Source organism: Suillus discolor (assembly GCF_016758755.1).
Source record: "Suillus discolor strain FC423 chromosome Unknown F5147scaffold_28, whole genome shotgun sequence".
Lineage (NCBI taxonomy): Eukaryota > Fungi > Basidiomycota > Agaricomycetes > Boletales > Suillaceae > Suillus > Suillus discolor.
The window spans coordinates 324,504-341,911 of record NW_024541275.1 but is presented as its reverse complement, the minus strand read 5'-3'; the positions used below and the strand labels follow the sequence as shown (position 1 = coordinate 341,911).

The 17,408-nt window shown below is 42.2% G+C and overlaps 2 protein-coding genes across 2 annotated transcripts; both read left to right on the top strand.

The window, feature by feature from the left end:
- Positions 1-10,245: 10,245 nt before the first annotated feature.
- F5147DRAFT_652951 (uncharacterized protein) lies at positions 10,246-11,375 on the top strand (the record flags this gene model as incomplete). Its single annotated transcript, XM_041433719.1, has 7 exons — positions 10,246-10,341; positions 10,428-10,477; positions 10,652-10,714; positions 10,766-10,929; positions 10,957-10,994; positions 11,117-11,257; positions 11,343-11,375. The coding sequence occupies 7 exons, from the start codon at positions 10,246-10,248 to the stop codon at positions 11,373-11,375; spliced, it is 585 nt and encodes a 194-aa protein (XP_041292747.1).
- Positions 11,376-12,158: 783 nt separating this feature from the next.
- Positions 12,159-12,341, top strand: F5147DRAFT_560963 (uncharacterized protein; the record flags this gene model as incomplete). The annotated part of the gene is made up of 1 exon (XM_041430586.1): positions 12,159-12,341. A coding segment is annotated over one exon (183 nt), but the record flags the coding sequence as incomplete, so codon positions are not given.
- Between the last annotated feature and the right edge of the window lie 5,067 nt (positions 12,342-17,408).

The window sequence follows — 17,408 nt, the reverse complement described above, 5'->3', positions numbered from 1 at the left end:
CCATATGCCAATGAAGCACACAAAAATTCCCATAGCATAATGCCAGAAGCCTTTGTATAGTTTACTTACCTTGCCATGGTGCTGGTTTTTCTCAGATGCATAACTCTTCACATCTCTGTGCTACCTCCAGCTGTGATTGACATACCTGCTAGTGGGCAGTCAGTGTTACAGGAGTCATTTCCACCTTGTATTTGACAAGGAACCTTTAAGATACCATATGGTCCTATTGGAACTTTGTCTTTGCCTTGGCTATTTGCGAACTTGATGGGACCATAGCATGGCTCACTGCAGATGGCACATTCAACAAGGTTGAATTTAGTGTCAGTGAAAGTCATGCAACTACTGATGCATATGTGGTGCTCAACTGAATTAATCATTTTCCTGTGTTACATTGAAGTTAAAATTTTATAAATTGTGAAATGATAGAAGCAACTCACCATATGAGATGGACCAACCAATTCATGCAACTCAGATCTTCTCTCCAATGATGGTGTCGCAATACTGAGGTCACCAGTCAAGCATTAAAACTGGCTGTGTCTCCGGATTGTGACTCGTCAGAGGATGGTCGTGTTCAAAATGTCAGTGTTGACTGAAGTGTGCCTGCACTGGGGCACATTGAGTAGTATGTCTGTGGTAAGTCTGGGGAGACATTTTCTTGCAGACTCCATGGCACCAGCATAGACAGTTGAGGTAACACTCTTTTGAAGGCTTGGGAGGACTGGGAATTGTAGGGAGCACTGGAAACTGAGACCCTGTGAGCACAGTACAGAGCAGGAGAACAGGACAATGAACTTGGCGTAATTTTCCTGCACTAGACTGTGCAAAGGTAAGGCTCACAAGTGCAAATGTGTGAGCCAGGTGGGCAAATATGTGAGATTGTGAACACGAAGTGCAAGACATGCTATGTGTTTGTCCAATTGTCAGATCGGCACCAACTGTCCATGATTATATATTTGTAACTAAGACTATTGTAGATTCATACTGGTCCAACCAGACTGAGTTCTGGCTGGGCATTAAGGGTGATTGGTTCATCATCTGAGCCGCTGAGCATGAAAATTTTAATTTAAAGTCGGACCATTCAAAGTGTCGCATGTTTGGAACTTGCATTCCGTGATATCATGTTGGGACACATTTGTGCAACATCAGGTTACAGTTTTATAGAGATCACACATCATAATGGACAGACATCTATTCTGAAATCAGACAGAGTGAAAATATTTAGGAGTCACATTAATGAGTGATTCAGACAGCAGACTTATCACTGCGTAGTGAATGAGTGACATGGACTAAGAAAAAGGAGCACATGACAAGGAAAGTGGGTGGAACATAGAAGTGATGAACAGGATTCAGCATGAAGGAATGATGGGAAGGGACCTTCTTTCTGATAAAGAGATTAAAATGGTGGAATATCATGCTTTCAGCCAGTGTTGCAGTGTGGACTGTCTGTACATTAGGTCAGGACTGTGTTACTATCAAATAAAGATGAGAGGATTCACCATCAGAATAACTGCAAATAGCTCATGCTACTCTTCTGTGAGCTGCTTTCATGTTGTTGCTAATGCTAGTATGTAGCACTGGCTTGACATCACATATTGATTTACATGCACCCCAGCAACATCTGGGAAGCATAATAAGCAATCCTAAGGCTTGGTGGCCCATGGAAAGGCGTGAAAATTTGCAGGAAATGTAAAGGGTTTGTGGGAATTTGGTGGATGTGCGTTCAAGTGTAAATGCGACATGGGTGAGGGAAAACCTGTAGATGCACTTTACAGTGCAATAGAAGGTGTATGAATGTTGTTGAATGCTGACTAAAGATGGATAGTAATCATTGGATGGGGAGCGAGCAATGGAAACCTGGATTATATCCCCAAGCCCCACTGTCTTTTCTTGAGATTCGTGCAGAAACTCTTCAAATAGAAAGTTACGTGCATCAGAAAGGAGATACAGGTCTTTGATGGAAGACACAGACAGAAAAATCGCATATGGCATGGATGAGAAGGGGAAACAGTATTGTATAAGGTCGACAGAGCTTTGAGAGAAAATAATTGCAATGGATAAATATAATTGAAAATAAAATCGACATAAGGCTCACTGGCATGAGAATGTCCAATATATGATGACTCTGATTTCAGAGGTACAGATGTGACAGAACCAACACAAATAAAATAAAAATAGGTGAATAGTCCCAATAATCATGAGGGCGTTTAAATTCAGGTGTTCTTCATCATAAAATTGTCCACCATTCTGGCAGCAAAGATGCCACTCATTTAACCACATTAACCATGTTCCACTGAATGCAGCACATAATTATGGGGACGTATTGTGCCGTATATGACAGGACTACATGAGAAAACAATTCACTAAACCAATTTTGCAGCGCACAAAGTATACTTCATGTGCTTAAGCTACCAGATTAATCTGTCCATCCCATGTGATCAAGGGTAATTTTATGTGAATAGATATCTCTATATAGGCATCTTATGCTTCGGTCAGGTCTACATACCCCAGGAAGCTAAAGCACAGTGCCAGCTTCTAAATATCAAGGAATTCTGGGGAGGTTCATCAAATATCAAATATTAAACACAGGAATACAGAGCTTGTAGAGTAGATATTCTTGAATTTAACATCCCTTGACCCAACTGTGGTCTTGTAAATATGTATCATTCAAAATTAATTTATTCGTCGGAACTTGCCATGAAAGTACAAGTTCACCATTCTATAAAATTTAATGTCAATTGCAACAGATGTGTACAGGCTCATGTTGTAGAACTACAAATGTAACGAACAATCTGTGATGTACTCCAAGCTTCCCTCTCTTTGTCTTTTTTTCTGTTGCATGATGTTTGACACTCTGATGATATCTCACTTGCTTTGGAATTTTGCAGTTGATCAAATTGAATGCACAGGCGGAAATTCTATCCTTGTAAGAGAAATTTCCTGTTTCCTCTTCCTTCATGCGTTGATATATTCAATGACCTTCTCAATCAACATGCTTCATTTTCCCCCCAGTGTTTTAGTATGATGTCCCTTGCAGTGAATGTCACCACAGGGCATATTTCTGATACCGCATCATTATCCTACCATATGCTCAACACACAACACTTCCTGCACATCTACGTGTTCATCACATATGGCATCAGCACCATTGAATCAGCCAAATATATGACTGTTTCATAAATACAGTTCCTGTATCTAGGCTTGGTGTAGGCGATAGTACTCATGCCTGCCAACCCTCCTCGGTTGCCTGCTTTCTTCCAACCTCTTGCAGTGATGTTTCCAACATCCTTGGTTATAGAACCGCCCACATAGCATTGGAAGTCAGTGTCATTTCAAGTCGTTTATTTACTGTTGGATTCTGATAACTAATGTACTTTTCATCCAATTGTGTACTGCCACTCCTGATACATTTCTATGCGGAGAGCTCTACACATATACTCTCAAATGACATTTGTATTCATCCCAGTGGTGAATTATTGCAGGTGTGTTGAACACTCCAACAGCGCTACACATCACCCAGAAGATATATCCCTTCCTCCATAGTCCTTTCAACCAGACATCATTTCACAATTATTCCATCTTTTTCACTGCCCATTTATCTTCCCAACCCACACTCCCTAACCTTGAAGTGTCACCCATGTTCCTTTTTACATGTTTCTCTTCCTTTTTGTCCTGAACCTAGTGATGCTGACTGCACTGTTGGAGAGTTATCTGCATCCAATGCATGTCACTTATCACTCTGTACTGCCAAATATTTCTGTTTTATGTAACTTCACAATATATCCTTATGTTTTAAATGTGAAATGGCTCCATATGAATTCACATCAAGTGGTAGTAACATTTGATATGAGATTATAGTATGATAACACTCCATATTATTGCATTTAAGGCCACTTGAATCTTCTAGATTGTTGCATATCTCTTACGTTTGACCCACATGGTGGACAAAGTGGCCACATAGAGCCTGTTGCAACATGGATGTTTTAGCGATTTCTCAAACATGTCAAATATATTTCCCAAGTATGGTTGAAGCAGCAGGACGAAGGTCACATGACTTCATTTGTATTTAATGTCTTGAAATTACACATCCTATAGGCCGATATGTAAAAGTTCGTCTATTAGGACTTTCCTAACAGAAAGATTCTGCCTTCAATTTGCGGAATCAAGGCAATATCTCACATTTTAACTCGAGGCTTATCAGAAATGAGTTACATAGAAGATTTGATGTCAGTGTAATAGCAGAAATTAGATGATGTTAAGAATATTACTATATCTTTCATTGGTTGTGCTACTTGTGTCCATTATAAATCCATCACTCAAATAAATCCATCATGAACTTAGCCTAACACTACACATTGGTTGGTTTACGTCCCTCTCATTATGTAGCATTTCCTCATTCATTCAACAATTACATTGCACTGTGGAGCCTAAATGTCTCTGCAATTAGTGGGTACAGTCATCAAATGAGATTCTCCAAGATAGAGACGATATATGGGGTAACATCGGTCATCTTGTATGTATCTTTTTTGTCTATAGAGTGTGATAAATAGGGATTGACTTTAATATGTATTGACAATGATGGTCTACATTCCTTTATATATTGTGCTCAAGATATTCACTCTGGCCACATGCACCAGAAGGAGTATAGTCAGATGGATTTTGTATTCTAAAAGCACCTATTCATGGTAAAATATTCATGTTACACTGAACACATTGCAACCCATTCACCATCCAATTGCAGGTTTTATAAATTGCTTTATCAAAATATCGTACTCCAGGATGAAGAGCAGGCAAGATGTTTTATACACTGCCTCCACCTCCAACACATGCACAATGGGTTCTCCTGCATGTCAATCTCATTGTTGTACCTCGATGGGCACATCCATATTACCACAATGCACCAGATTCTTACAATGTGCATAGGAATCAACACTCTGAGCTTGTCATCTCAGTGTAACAAATTGCAATGGGACATAATTCCTCTTCTATCTGCATTGGATAGACTCCCTCTCAAAGTAATGATTGAGGCACAGCAATACATTGTGTACTCAGGGTCAATGGAGAACAGCTGATTGGATCCTCATCAGTATTTTAACAGAAAAAAAATGGTATATTCATGTATTTGCTTCCAAGAAAATGTTAACCAATAACAGAGATACTTGGGTCCACAGACAGGAACACGCAGCCAGTGCATCGTGTATAGCAGCCTTGGCAATGAAAATACTTCAAAGTCCTAAAATAGCTTTACTCCATAGCAGTTGTGATGTACTAATTAGTGTGCCTCATAAAATACGGACCGTTGGTCACAAGACATCCATTGGGTATGAGGCAGCGACAAATCCACTCCACAAGGGGCTGATAATCATGCAGTAAGTAAGATTGGCACACAATGTTAATTAAAGATCTACCAATTGAGTGGTAATTTATACACCCTCCATTCCTCTGAAGATCTAGAAGTATTTTTTGTGATTCCATAATTAAAGCCACCATGTGGATTGCTTCATATGGATGTGCGCTGATGAAGGGGCTCATCTCTGCCAATGCTGGAACCTGCTTGACCAGATACATTAAACTAAATACTGTTGTGTTGAGAGGTACCCTGATTGTCTGGATCCCCGTTATTCGGTTCCTCAAAAGATGAGTGCATATTGATTTTCTGCATGTTGTCATAAAAAATACCAGACATCCGTTATATTTTCATCTCCATGACACCCCTTCAGCGTATTATATCCCTGCAGGTCTGCACCAATGTTTGAAAAACTATATAGATCATCACCACAAATATTTATCTATTGTTGAATGATACGGCATCAGTTTCATCACATAATATCATACGATAACCCAACAAATGTCTTACACCTCTCTTGATGATGGTGGAGCTAATTCCTTCCAGCCACCACTGGAGTGTGAGCAAGAATTCAAAATGTGTGAGGACGCTGTAGGTGAGGAATGTAGAATGCTAGAAAGTGGGTGGTATGAGATATACTCAGATGGTCCTCTGTGCGCGAATCTAATGTCGGCCCAAGGGGATTGCTACTGAGAAGGTTCCTCTATATATAATAGTGGAGGGAAACACTGAACCGGGCTGTCGGATAAGCCTGGTGGGGTGCGCGACGATGAGCGAAGCGCGATAAGCGAAAGCGCTATGGAGCGCTACTGAGCAACAAGTGCGATGGCATGCGCTGAGTGAGAGCGAAGCGCACGTGCGGGTGGTGGAGCGCAGCGACTCTTAAGTGAGTCGGAGAACGAGTAAGGCAATGTTCGTGTATAAGAATTTGCAGGTTGGCGCTTGTATGAGTCCTGGCGCTTAGCATTGGTCGGCGGAGATGACGGAGATTTAGACTTAGAGTCCAACGATGTGCGGGAAAAAGAAGATAATCATTCTACATAGAGGCAGGGTATATATATATTCTAAGTAGCGTTAAGCGCTGTCAAGTGCTAAAGCGAGCCGGAAAGCGAAGCGAGTACATGATGATATGTAATGAGGGTCCATGACGAAACATACGGAATATGTGCGCAAGCACCGGAGATATGTCAGAATACATGAGAATAAAATAGGAATACACACCGACAAACCGAACGGACATGAAATGGATGGACGGAGGACGAGTGACAGAACTGAGGATACATGCGCCGATGCGCGACCGAAGCACCAAGTGCGCAGAATGGGATACGGTGTAGAGACTCACACCTCTCATTGTGCAATATTGCAGTTTTCACTAGGGAGTACATGGCATGAACTTGTAGCATCACTCTGTATGCTATCCACAGCTATTCCTACATGAGGCGCAGCTTTCCCGCGCAACTCGCGTGCGTACCTTTCCCGCGCTTCACGATGTATATGCGCGCGCGCTTTCCCGCGCTTGAGCGCCCTATAGCGCCAGCCATCCGGAAGCATCCATCCACTGTCCACCAAGTTCCCTAGTGTGTATATTTCCATTTCTCACATTTGCATATCGTTCCATCTTTATTTTTATCATGGACCCTTACTTACATATATCCTTACATACCTTACTCGGTAGCGCTTCGGCTCCGCATGACAGCGCTTAGGCGCCATACTTAAGCGCCAGCAGTACATACTTACTCACTTACTCTCCCACCAGAATGACAGAGGACTGAACCACAACAATACCCATTTACTACCCAGCAGAGCATAGTTGAAATCTATTACTTGGCACCTCGCATATAACATCTCTCAGCTTGCATCTTTCACCTCTTGTCTAGTGTCTTATCATCACTTAAGCAAACTCGCTCATACCCTCTCTTGTTTCCGCATACACGCGCCCGCATTCCCGCGCTTCGCGCATTCTCGCACCTCGCGCGCACCTGCGCTTTCCCGCGCTTCGCATTCGCCAACCAGTAGCGCCTTCAGCGCCTACTACTAGATCCTTGCTGCACTTGCTTCCCCTTTAGGGTCGAATGCACTTGTCGTCTCAAGTATAGCAGACTAGGCAACGCGCGACCTTACAACATTTATAGATACAGTCTGTTACAGTAACATGGCACGAGTCCCCCGCCAGCAGACAGCCCTCTGCCACACGCACGGCTATAGACGATACCGGAGCATCACTGGCTCTATGACGATAGATGACGACAGATGACGACAGATGATGATAGATGATAAGCGGCAACTGCCGGCTTAGATAAGCAGTCTGGACCGCACGTGACGATACATGACGACATAGGTCTAGAAGACCTATTAATGTTATCAAGATAGAAGGCAAGCCTCGTGTTGCCTCATGGACTGATAGAAGATAGAAGGCAAGCCTCGCGCTGCCTCATGTACTGATAGAAGGGTACCGCATGGACCCTATCTACGATAGAAGCCCGCCTCATGGACCCTATCTCTGACTCATGTAGATAAGCAGATTAGAACCCAGCTTTAGGCTGAGCTTAGATACGAAGAGTAGCCTTATATAAGGTCGAAGATTAACAGTAGACGTTCCTTACTTTAATCTTACTAGGTTTACCCTTGAACTCCTTGTCCCGCTAAAGCTACCTGCTCGACATCGACTCGTACCTTCAGTGATGCCTCTCACTGTCTGTAAACCCTGCTATCATCTCAGCGTAACCCCTCGTTAACCACCACGAGCTATGTTCGAGTACGCAACCTTTGCTTGTCTGTAAAGGCTGACGACTCTCAGCACTCGGTACCACTGTCGTGGTTGTCGCTGTTAGATTATCCTAGTCGCACACGACCGTTTGTCGTAACACAGTCAGGAGCATTGTTCGTGCCTCGCTGTATCGTTGAACCTTCAATGGGTTGTGCTGTGTTTGGAAGGTGTTTAAGGCATTGTAGAATTAGCTCTCTACAAGGCCACAGAGATGTCAGTCTCTACAATGCTCTGGCTCAAATTGTGATGGACCACAATGGTCTAGAGATGATGAAGGTCTCTGATACTCCTAATTGTGGTAAGTAGCATTTCACATTCATAAATATGTGAGCTGATGCCATGTGCCAAGCTGTTGTCCAAGAGAACTCATCCAATAAAAACATAGGCTTCATATGTTAGATTAATCTCATCCTACACGTTCAACTGTTCACTGATTATCCAGGTGCCAATGACATATCTCCCCTCATTCTAGACTCAGACACACATCTACCTGAATACACATTACATGCAGGTGAGAGTAAAACATTCAAAGGAATGTGAATGACGCTCCTGAGTGATGTACCCATATTATCTGTACAGAAATGTGCTGTGGTATGTGTTACAGGGATCTGTAACACCTACTAAAGCCCCAGCTCTCCCTACGCCTGCCCCCGCTCTGCTAGACTCCCCGCGCGGCGGTGCGCCGCCCGCGCCTAGAAAGACAGCGGTCTGGACCGCTATGACCCCGCCCCTGGCGCTATGACCCCGCCTGGCGCTATGACCCCGCCCCTGGCCTAGACGGCCTTGTACCTGATCCATGGAGGCTGTACGCCTCATGGACACCCTAGATCAGCGCATGTATACCACATGTCGCTTCATGAAGATCCGGAGCGCACTTGGCACTTCCTGTACCTATGCGCAGCATGCTTGATCAGAGGTTAAGCCTCATGTATCTTATCTGAACCTCATGTCTTACTATCATAGATTTACGATATACTATTGATTAGAAACTGAGCTAGAATACTTGTAGTACTTCCCTATAAGCAGACACAGATTATCGTACTTAGACTTTACTTTAATCTACTAGGTTCATCCCCAGAACTTGCTCATCTAAGCCTACCAGCTTCCTTGTGTGAGACCGCACTTCTAAGTCGCCCCCATACGACTTAGCACGTATCCGCTAGCCCTGCATCTCGACGAGCGCCGTCTTACCGAGATCGCCGGAGGAATCCTTGACGTTCCGTCAAGGCTAGACCACGCTCAGCTTCAGTAGACTCACTCGAGTCGTCGCTGAGAAGACCTATCCTAGTTCACACACGCCGACCGACGGTCAGCGTAACAGTATGGATGCAAGGAATGTTATGCTGTGTCCATCAATTGACTACATAAAATCCAACAATATTCTCAGGTCTGACAACATGCGCAATGAGAGCCAAGTTTCTGAGCTTCATGGAGTTCACACTCCCACTAATCACACTATAATTAACAGCATCACAACAGAAAAGCTAGATGTTACCCAGGACATACCAAGGAAGGATAAGAATCACATGAACATTAACTTCTCGAATGTTTCTGCGGATTTGATGGACACGGAGGCGGTAAACAATGGAAACAGCGCCAATAACAATGGGAATTTGAGTGTGGGCACACCCAGAGAAGGGAAAAGGAAAAAAGAAGACTCAGTGGCATTTTCTGATATAAAGGTATTCCCAATATCTGTCAAAATGTCGAACTGTCGAAAATCAATCTCACTCACCATTCATACCAGGATAAGAGGCGGAGAGGAAATATAAAGCACTTGAATCCTCTGTCCTCGACATCTCACATGTAAGGAGAAACATCGAGATCGAAATGCTTGCATCACCTAACATAATGATATCGCTGCAAGATGCGAAACTTGTTACTAGATAGTTGTGGTTTTTGCTGTACCTCTGGCCACATTTTCCATGATGGTAAACATCTGGCCTTCCTGACAGCCTCAAATAACGGTCACTTACTTGTATCACAAATTAAGTCTAAGGCAGTCAAGGCAGCAAAGGCAAAGGACTTATATTTGTTCATGTGACAGTGCACTCAAATTACATAATAATCCTCATACTTACCTGTGAATGCCAGTCGATCCTATTCATGCCTCCCACCTCCATTGCACCAAAACATGCACATCCACCTCACTTACCAGATGAATGAAAATAATGCTCCTCGCAAGAAATGCTGGGAGTGGTTGAGGCCAAGTCATTCAGACCCTCATTTGGTAAGTACAAGAGAGAGGCAGGGCAACAGCCAGTCACAATGTACGAACTTTCATCTTAGCATTTAAATCATATCTAATCATTACAGCTGTCCTCTCTCTTGCCTTTGAGGAATGGGTCACATGAAATATGTTCAGAGTCAGTTTTCAAGCTCTTTTCAAGGCGACCAAGTGCTTCACTCGAAGTGCTCAACAATCCCCATACTCTGAGCCTATGGCTGCAAGTTCCAGCTTACAGGACACTCAACCTGTTCAGTTAACTACACCATGAATTTTCCCCATGTGCTATAATTGGTACTAATCACTTCTGCAGGATATCACCCCTCCCACCCTCAAACCGAATTATGGGCAGTCTTCCAACTCAGGCATTGTGCAGGTGAGTTCGGCTAACGAAGTGCAGAATATTTTCATCTATCTCTTTCAACAGTGTGTTGACATCTACACTCACATCGAACATCTCGACCCAAAGGTTCAAACAAATTTTCGCAATGCCATTACTTCTCAATTTTGTCAAGCTTCAATTAGATACATTCAGCAAGGTGATGGAGTGTCTCAGGCAACTTTTCAAAGTATGCCAACCCCTCTGGGCTTGTGTGTCCTCTCATTAACTTACTGCAGGGTTTTTTGTCCATGTAAAACCACCATGTTGTACACCGGTACGTTCCCCAAGACTGTCACATAATGTGTCCTCACTGAACTTTTTTTTTTGGACTCTCATTTATTGTCCTGTGGGGTGGAGCCCTATGGTGAACATTACTTATGCTATTGTACTATGTAGGTTATATATTGTATCTCATGTGGGATCGGTGCTTTACAATGGTCCATGTGTGAGTTGACATTTGCGATGGACAAGCACTATGTTAATGAGCTTCTTCAACTCCTTCACACACACACACACACACACACACACAATAATTGGGTATGTGGCAAGCCTTAAGGTTATCTACAAGCAGTCAATATTCTCTAGATAATACCGGGTTGAGCATATTATACACCCTGACCAGATATTTGGTGTCTCCAATACTAGTAAGGGCTGATCATCCTCATCCTTCTTCACTGTCAAACTATCTTGCGACAATCATCACTATAAAATACTGCCGTTTATGCAATGGGTCTTTCAGCTGATTTGACATTACAGAAAGTGCTTAATATTATGCATTGAAAATAACTCACTATTGAACCAAAGACTTGTATTGAGCCATTGATATCCTCTACATCTCTGATGCAAGCATGTAACAGCATGCGCCAGCAAAACTATAAGCACAGGAATATTCTAATGTGTAAGGGATTTTTGAAGCCAAGAAAGTATCTAAGAACTAACTGTCAGTGGGACTCCTATATGAAGACAAGGACTTACAGAGCGAATATGCAATTTCTAAAAGCTGCTCACATTCTGAGAGACCAAGCTATTGGAGTTGGTAAGGACTATGGAAGGTGATTAAGAACTTGTATACTCAATTACACTGCAACCTTCACATCCTGAAAAAAATTTGTCAAGAAAAATCACTCTAAGAGAGTCACTGACATTGAGTATCAGCAGCAAATAGGTCAATGTCTCTTTCTCCCAGAATAAAATAACTGTCCTGCTTCCACATGGAAGGGCTGTTGATCTTGCACCAATACATCATGAGTACATTGTTATGGGAGGAACTCCTATGGACACAAGTTTCTGATCATTTCATAGATAATTTCGATAGAAAAATGACTCAATGGAACATCCATAAGCCCGACTAGTGGGTGTACATCCGAGAACATGGAATTACTCAGTTGCATAGCAAAGTCTGTAATGGCTGAATGTCAACAAGGGAAAAAAAATCAGTGAATACATACACCATTTGCTCTTGACCTGCTCAGACTACATCTTGCAACACAACAACCTGAGAATGTCACTAGGAACGAAAGCATATAATGTGAAACACATTTTAAATGTGGCCAGCTACCTGAAGTCACTGTTCAAATATATAGCCAACACAAGAAGATTCACCTCAGTCTTCGGAGACGTAGTTTTACTCAAAGAAAAGAATAATGAAAGCAACTATAAGAAAACATTGCTCCCACATACAAATATATTAACACCTCTCTCACCTTCAGTTGGTGTCACCTTCCGCGCTCCAGCCAGGATCAACATACAACACCTTATACTCCCACATACATACAATTTAACCACAATAAATACAACAATGTGCATGACTCTTCCCCAATGGACAATAAACAAGGATTCAAAAAATGGAATCATCAGACGTGAAATTGTATAACAGCAGTGAGAGGGGTGCAGAGGGAAGTACAGGAGTATTGTAGGTGTGGCTATGGATTCATCCACAGGTCTCAGTGAGAGTATCTTGATGTTGATATGTTTGGATGTCCAGAATAAGACCACCCTATTCAATGTGGAGCACTTGGATATATCATGTGGAAGATACAGGACTGCTGAAATCTCTGCATTATGATTATAGTACAGAAAATTATGTTCTATGCAATGATGTACAACAATAAAATAAAATCATCGCATCAGCATCAAAGTGTGGTATTAATGGAATACCAAAGTGTAGTGGTAATGGAGCATCAAGGTGTGGTGACAGTGGAGCGTCAAAGTGTGGTGGTAATCACAAAGATCCACAGTGCTCATCCACGAATGGACTGGAAAAAAATTGTCAAGTCCATCAATATTTAAACCTTGATATGACATAAGCAAATTGTATAAAGTCCGTCACAGTCCATCATTCATCCATCACACTTGTTACACATCCATCACAAATCCATACACATATCAAATTCTACACCATGCCCCCAATTACACAAGGGCAGGCCTCCAAATCATTGATTATTAAGCAACGCACAGCAGACATGATGCATGCAAAATGAATGGTAAGGTTTCCTACATCCGACTTACTTTTACTCAATATGTCCATTAGAACAATCATTTGAAGATCATACATGCAGACGCACCATTCCACAGTACTTGTAGTGGAAGACATGCACTCCAAATACCACCGGTTGGTATGGCAGATGCATGCCAGCTGGAGATTAATGATCAACCCTGCCCTATCATGACAGATCTGGTGAGTTTGACTATTGTTTTTTTATATTAATATATGACATATTTTTGTACTTAATAGAACTCTCAAAACATTGTTGTTGATGTATGGTTGGAGCAAGCCAAGATAGAGCCTATTGACGAGAAGATAGGAGGCACTGTAAATAGAGAGCCCATTGATAAGAAGATTGGAGCATGTGTGAAGACACAGCCGATGGAGGAGGAAAAGATGGGAGTGATCGTCAAGCAAGAGCCTATTGACTACATGGGATTATTGATTGTGAAGATAGAGGAGGGGACAGGAGTGATTGTGAAGATTGAGGATATGTGAGCAGTTCTGAAGGAATAGATAGACGCACCTTCGTCCATAGTCAAAATCAACCATCTTAAATTACTATAGGTGTGCAGTAGCTGGTTAGTTAGGGTTAATATACTTTACAATCTTTGCAGCATATGTTTCACACCATGTGTTGCCCTCCCAGTGACCAACAGTATCGATCATCTGTGTGTATACTTTGGGTGGTATCAGCGGTAGGTCAGACTAAAACTAATCATATTCTACAACTAAGACATCCTATGAGTAGCCGAATATGACACAAGAAAGGGCGATCCAAGCCTGGGATTCTTAGATGACGTAGCATTGGCCACAAGGGGCAGGTCTTACGAAGAAGCCACCAACAAACTGAAGCACATGATGGAGAAGTTAGGCAGAGCACTGGAATAGAGTGAAGGTTAGTTAGGGTTATTAGAACATGGTAATTCAATGCTGGGAGAAGAAATGAGGGTGGTGAACTGGCTTCTACAATGGCTGGTGTGGTGGTAGGAGGCACCGTACTGCATATGGAATGCCAAAATTGCAATCATAAGTGAGAAACACATAGGGAAAAACACACCCAATATACTTTAGAGGCACCGCAGCATGCTATCAGATCCTCCTTTTGCTTTCGCATATTTACTCCATGCTCATGACACAGTGCTTGCAGCTGTTTCATGGTGAGAATTTTTCTGCAGGAAGGAAGCATCAGCGTCACTGCACACACTTCATCAGTGACAAGGAATCCGAGTCACTGACCTTGTAGTGACATTATCGCTGCCATTTGATGATATTGCATATGGAGTATTCCCTTAGTTTGTTAGCATAGCGTACATCATGCAATATGTTTAAAGAATAATCAAACTCACCTCGCCGACAGGAAGAGTGAGTACTTCATATGGGCCGAAGTCCTGCTGCTTGTGTGAGTCAGCGAGCGCTTGTCAGGAAAGCAGAGCACTCACCTCTTTTTACACATTGGGGAATTGTATTTCAAAGTCTGGTGGGGTATCGTTGATGGCATACTCTGCATTACAATTATACTACACTAAATTGCTTTGTATGCAAGCATGTACCACCATGAAATCAAATGGTTACATCAGCATCAAAGTGTGGTGGTAATCACAAAGATCCACAATGACAAATGCACTCATTCACATATAGACTGAAAAAGTGCATCAAGATTTAAATCCTGATATAACATAAGCAAATTGTATAAAGTCCATCACGTCCATCACACTTGTTATGCATTCATCACAATCCATCACAAATCCATACTTCAATACACAATGCCTCCTATGACATGAGGACAGGCTTTAAGATTATTTGTCACCAAGCGGCACATGGCACAAATGATGCATGAGCAATGAATGGTAAGTTTTCCTTCATCCAACCTACTTTTCCTAAATATGTCGATTAGAATGATTGTTTGAAGACACTACATGTAGATGCACCATTCCATGGTACTCATAGCAGATGAAATGACATGCAAATGCTGCTGGTTGGTGTGATAGATGCACACCAGCTGGAGATCAACGATCAACCCCGCCCTAATATAACTGATCTAATGAGTTTTTTTTTTTGATTAATATATGACGTCATTTTGTACTCAATAGAATGCTCAAGATATTGCTGTTAATGTGTGGTTGGAGCAAGCAAGTCATTTCAAGATAGAGCCTACTGAGGAGAAGATAGGAGCAAATGTGAAGACAGAGCTCATTGATGAGATGATGGAAGAGAAGATGGGAGCGATCGTGAAGATAGAGCCCAGTGAGGATGACATAGAATTGTTGATTGTGAAGATAGAGGAGGGGATGGCAGTGATTGTGAAGATAGAGCCTACTGAGGACATGTGAGGGGTTGTAGAGGAAGAGATAGTAGATGAGCCTTCAGCCATAATGAACATACAATCATCTTAAATTAATATAGGCATAAAGTAGCTGGTCATTAGCGTCACAGCAAAACACCAAAAATCAAGCGCACAAACCACGAAAAAGTGGGATGGGGCCAGAACACTATCAGCATTGCACAAGCAAGTCGGAAGATGAGAATATGCACTTCCTGTGAGAGGAACACAACAATGGTGACATCAGAATTGAGAAGGCGACCCAAAAGACGACAACAGGCGCAAACTGAGAGCGGGTACATGCACAGGTAGATATAACAGCGGCTGTGCTACCCATATGCTGTGTTCTGTGAGCAGACAAGTAGAAAAAATGCTTAGTAAATGAGTTGAGTACAACACCACAAGAGGACTCACCTGGACGTCATTCATGATGGTGATAAGAAGAGAAGACAATTTATTGATGTGATAAGATGTGGACTTTGACCTTGTAGTGCCATTGGCTGTAGCATTTGATGGTATTGCGTATCACCTTGGTTTGTTAGTGTAGCATATATAATGCAATGTGTTTTAAAAAAATCAAACTCACCTCGTCAATGGAAAAGTGAGGAATTTGTATGGGCACAAGTCCTCCTGCTGGTGTGAGTCAGCGAGCACTGGTCATAAATTTGCTCATCCGCATATAGAGGAGGGAGCCAAAATTGTGAAGTCCACCAATATTTGAATTCTGAGACATAACATAAGCAAACTTCATGAAGGCCATCTCTGTCCCTCACCTGTCCCTCATATTTATCATTGGTCTGTCACAACCTAGTGTCCATCACAGATCCTAAGACATATATAGATTTTCACACAATGCCTCCACTTACCAGATCAAAAGCTTCACAACCATTGTTTATCAAGAGGCGTGCATCACAAATGATGTGTGTGCAATGGATGGTGAGTGTTCCTTCGTCCACCTCACTTTTTGAAATCATTTTATTAGAATGATCATTTAATGAGAGTTCACAGAGATGGACTATTCCGTGGCACTCGTATTGGATGACATGCCCTAAGAATGCCGGAGATTGGAGCATTAACACCAACTGTGATAGTTCTCCCCAGTGTCCCACAGCCACACACCATTTGTTCCAGCAAGTGGGTATGTTTTTTGAATCTATGTTTGTATGTACATTAATTACCAGTATGTTCATGCTAATCTGCAAATGTCACTACTAACACATGTAACTGTGCATTTGTGTTTATCTGAAACTGTCCTTGATCATCTATGCTTGTTGTCATTTGCGTTCACTGTGTTCTACACATTTAGACCTGGTAATTATGTTGTCTTTAATCTAGAATACATTTCGAGTTGTTTGTGCAATCTAGGTGTGTCTTTTTTGCTTTGTTTATCTCTGTATGTACATCGCTTACAAGTATCTACATATCTGCTAGTCACTCACTGCTTTTATGTGCATTTGCTTTTCAGCAGTTTGTTCATATTCACATGTTTGTGCACATCTACAGTCAATGTACCTTAGGCTGCTCTTATCATCTGAGCATACCTGCACTTAGTCTAGCTGGTGGACAATCATTCTGGGGTGTTCTGGATTATCTACATTCACTCAGACTTGCCAAGGTTTGTTTCAGCTTGCCTACACTCATTCTGGTCCATTGCCAGGTGATTTTGGGTGGTCAACAGTTGTTCTAGATTGTATGTGTTGATTTCACATCAGTAACAGGGATATCAGCATACATGAACACCAATATTGTGTAGTCCAGAAAAGAAAAACAAGGGCTATACCAGATGTGATCCACCACCCATAGATATGTACCGAATGCTAATGTGCATGCACACCATCTGCTCATCTAGGCGAAAGAGAAGAAGGAATACAATCCACAGT